This window comes from Trypanosoma theileri, assembly GCF_002087225.1.
Source record: "Trypanosoma theileri isolate Edinburgh chromosome Unknown TM35_Tth_26_V1, whole genome shotgun sequence".
NCBI lineage: Eukaryota > Euglenozoa > Kinetoplastea > Trypanosomatida > Trypanosomatidae > Trypanosoma > Trypanosoma theileri.
Window position 1 is genome coordinate 90,242 of NW_021639868.1, and position 448 is coordinate 90,689.

A 448-nucleotide genomic window follows, 5' to 3' on the forward strand; every position below is an offset into this window, starting at 1 on the left:
GTCACCTCAGGCTCAGTGGCTGCTGATTCGGTTGTAGAATCTACGTTTTGTTTTTCCGGTATCATAATACGTGTGAGGTGAGATTGAATATATCCTTTGCTTTCCACACCTATTGAGGAGATACTTGCAGATGTTGGACGACTGTTCGACATATATATGTCTTTTGTTAGTGAAAACCGTTTCCATGGTAATGTGTATGGATTATGAATATTCTCATCCGTGGATTTGTTGCTGTAAAGTCGGTTTCTCTCGTTAAATGGAGTAGCATGCATTCTTAGTGAGTCTTGTGTATTTGGAACTGCAAGCGAATCTTCTCCCATCACATCATGAGTGAATATCTGTTGTACTTGAGATGTCTCCATAGATGCAGGTAATGTGTGTGCGGCCAAACTGGCTTCCTGCAGCATTGGCTTCACCCTTGTTATTGTACTTTTATTTTCTTCTTTTT

At 40.4% G+C, this 448-nt stretch overlaps 1 protein-coding gene across 1 annotated transcript; it reads right to left on the reverse strand.

The window, feature by feature from the left end:
* Positions 1-2: 2 nt before the first annotated feature.
* TM35_000261310 (uncharacterized protein) lies at positions 3-416 on the reverse strand (the record flags this gene model as incomplete). Its single annotated transcript, XM_029027868.1, has 1 exon — positions 3-416. A coding segment is annotated over one exon (414 nt), but the record flags the coding sequence as incomplete, so codon positions are not given.
* Between the last annotated feature and the right edge of the window lie 32 nt (positions 417-448).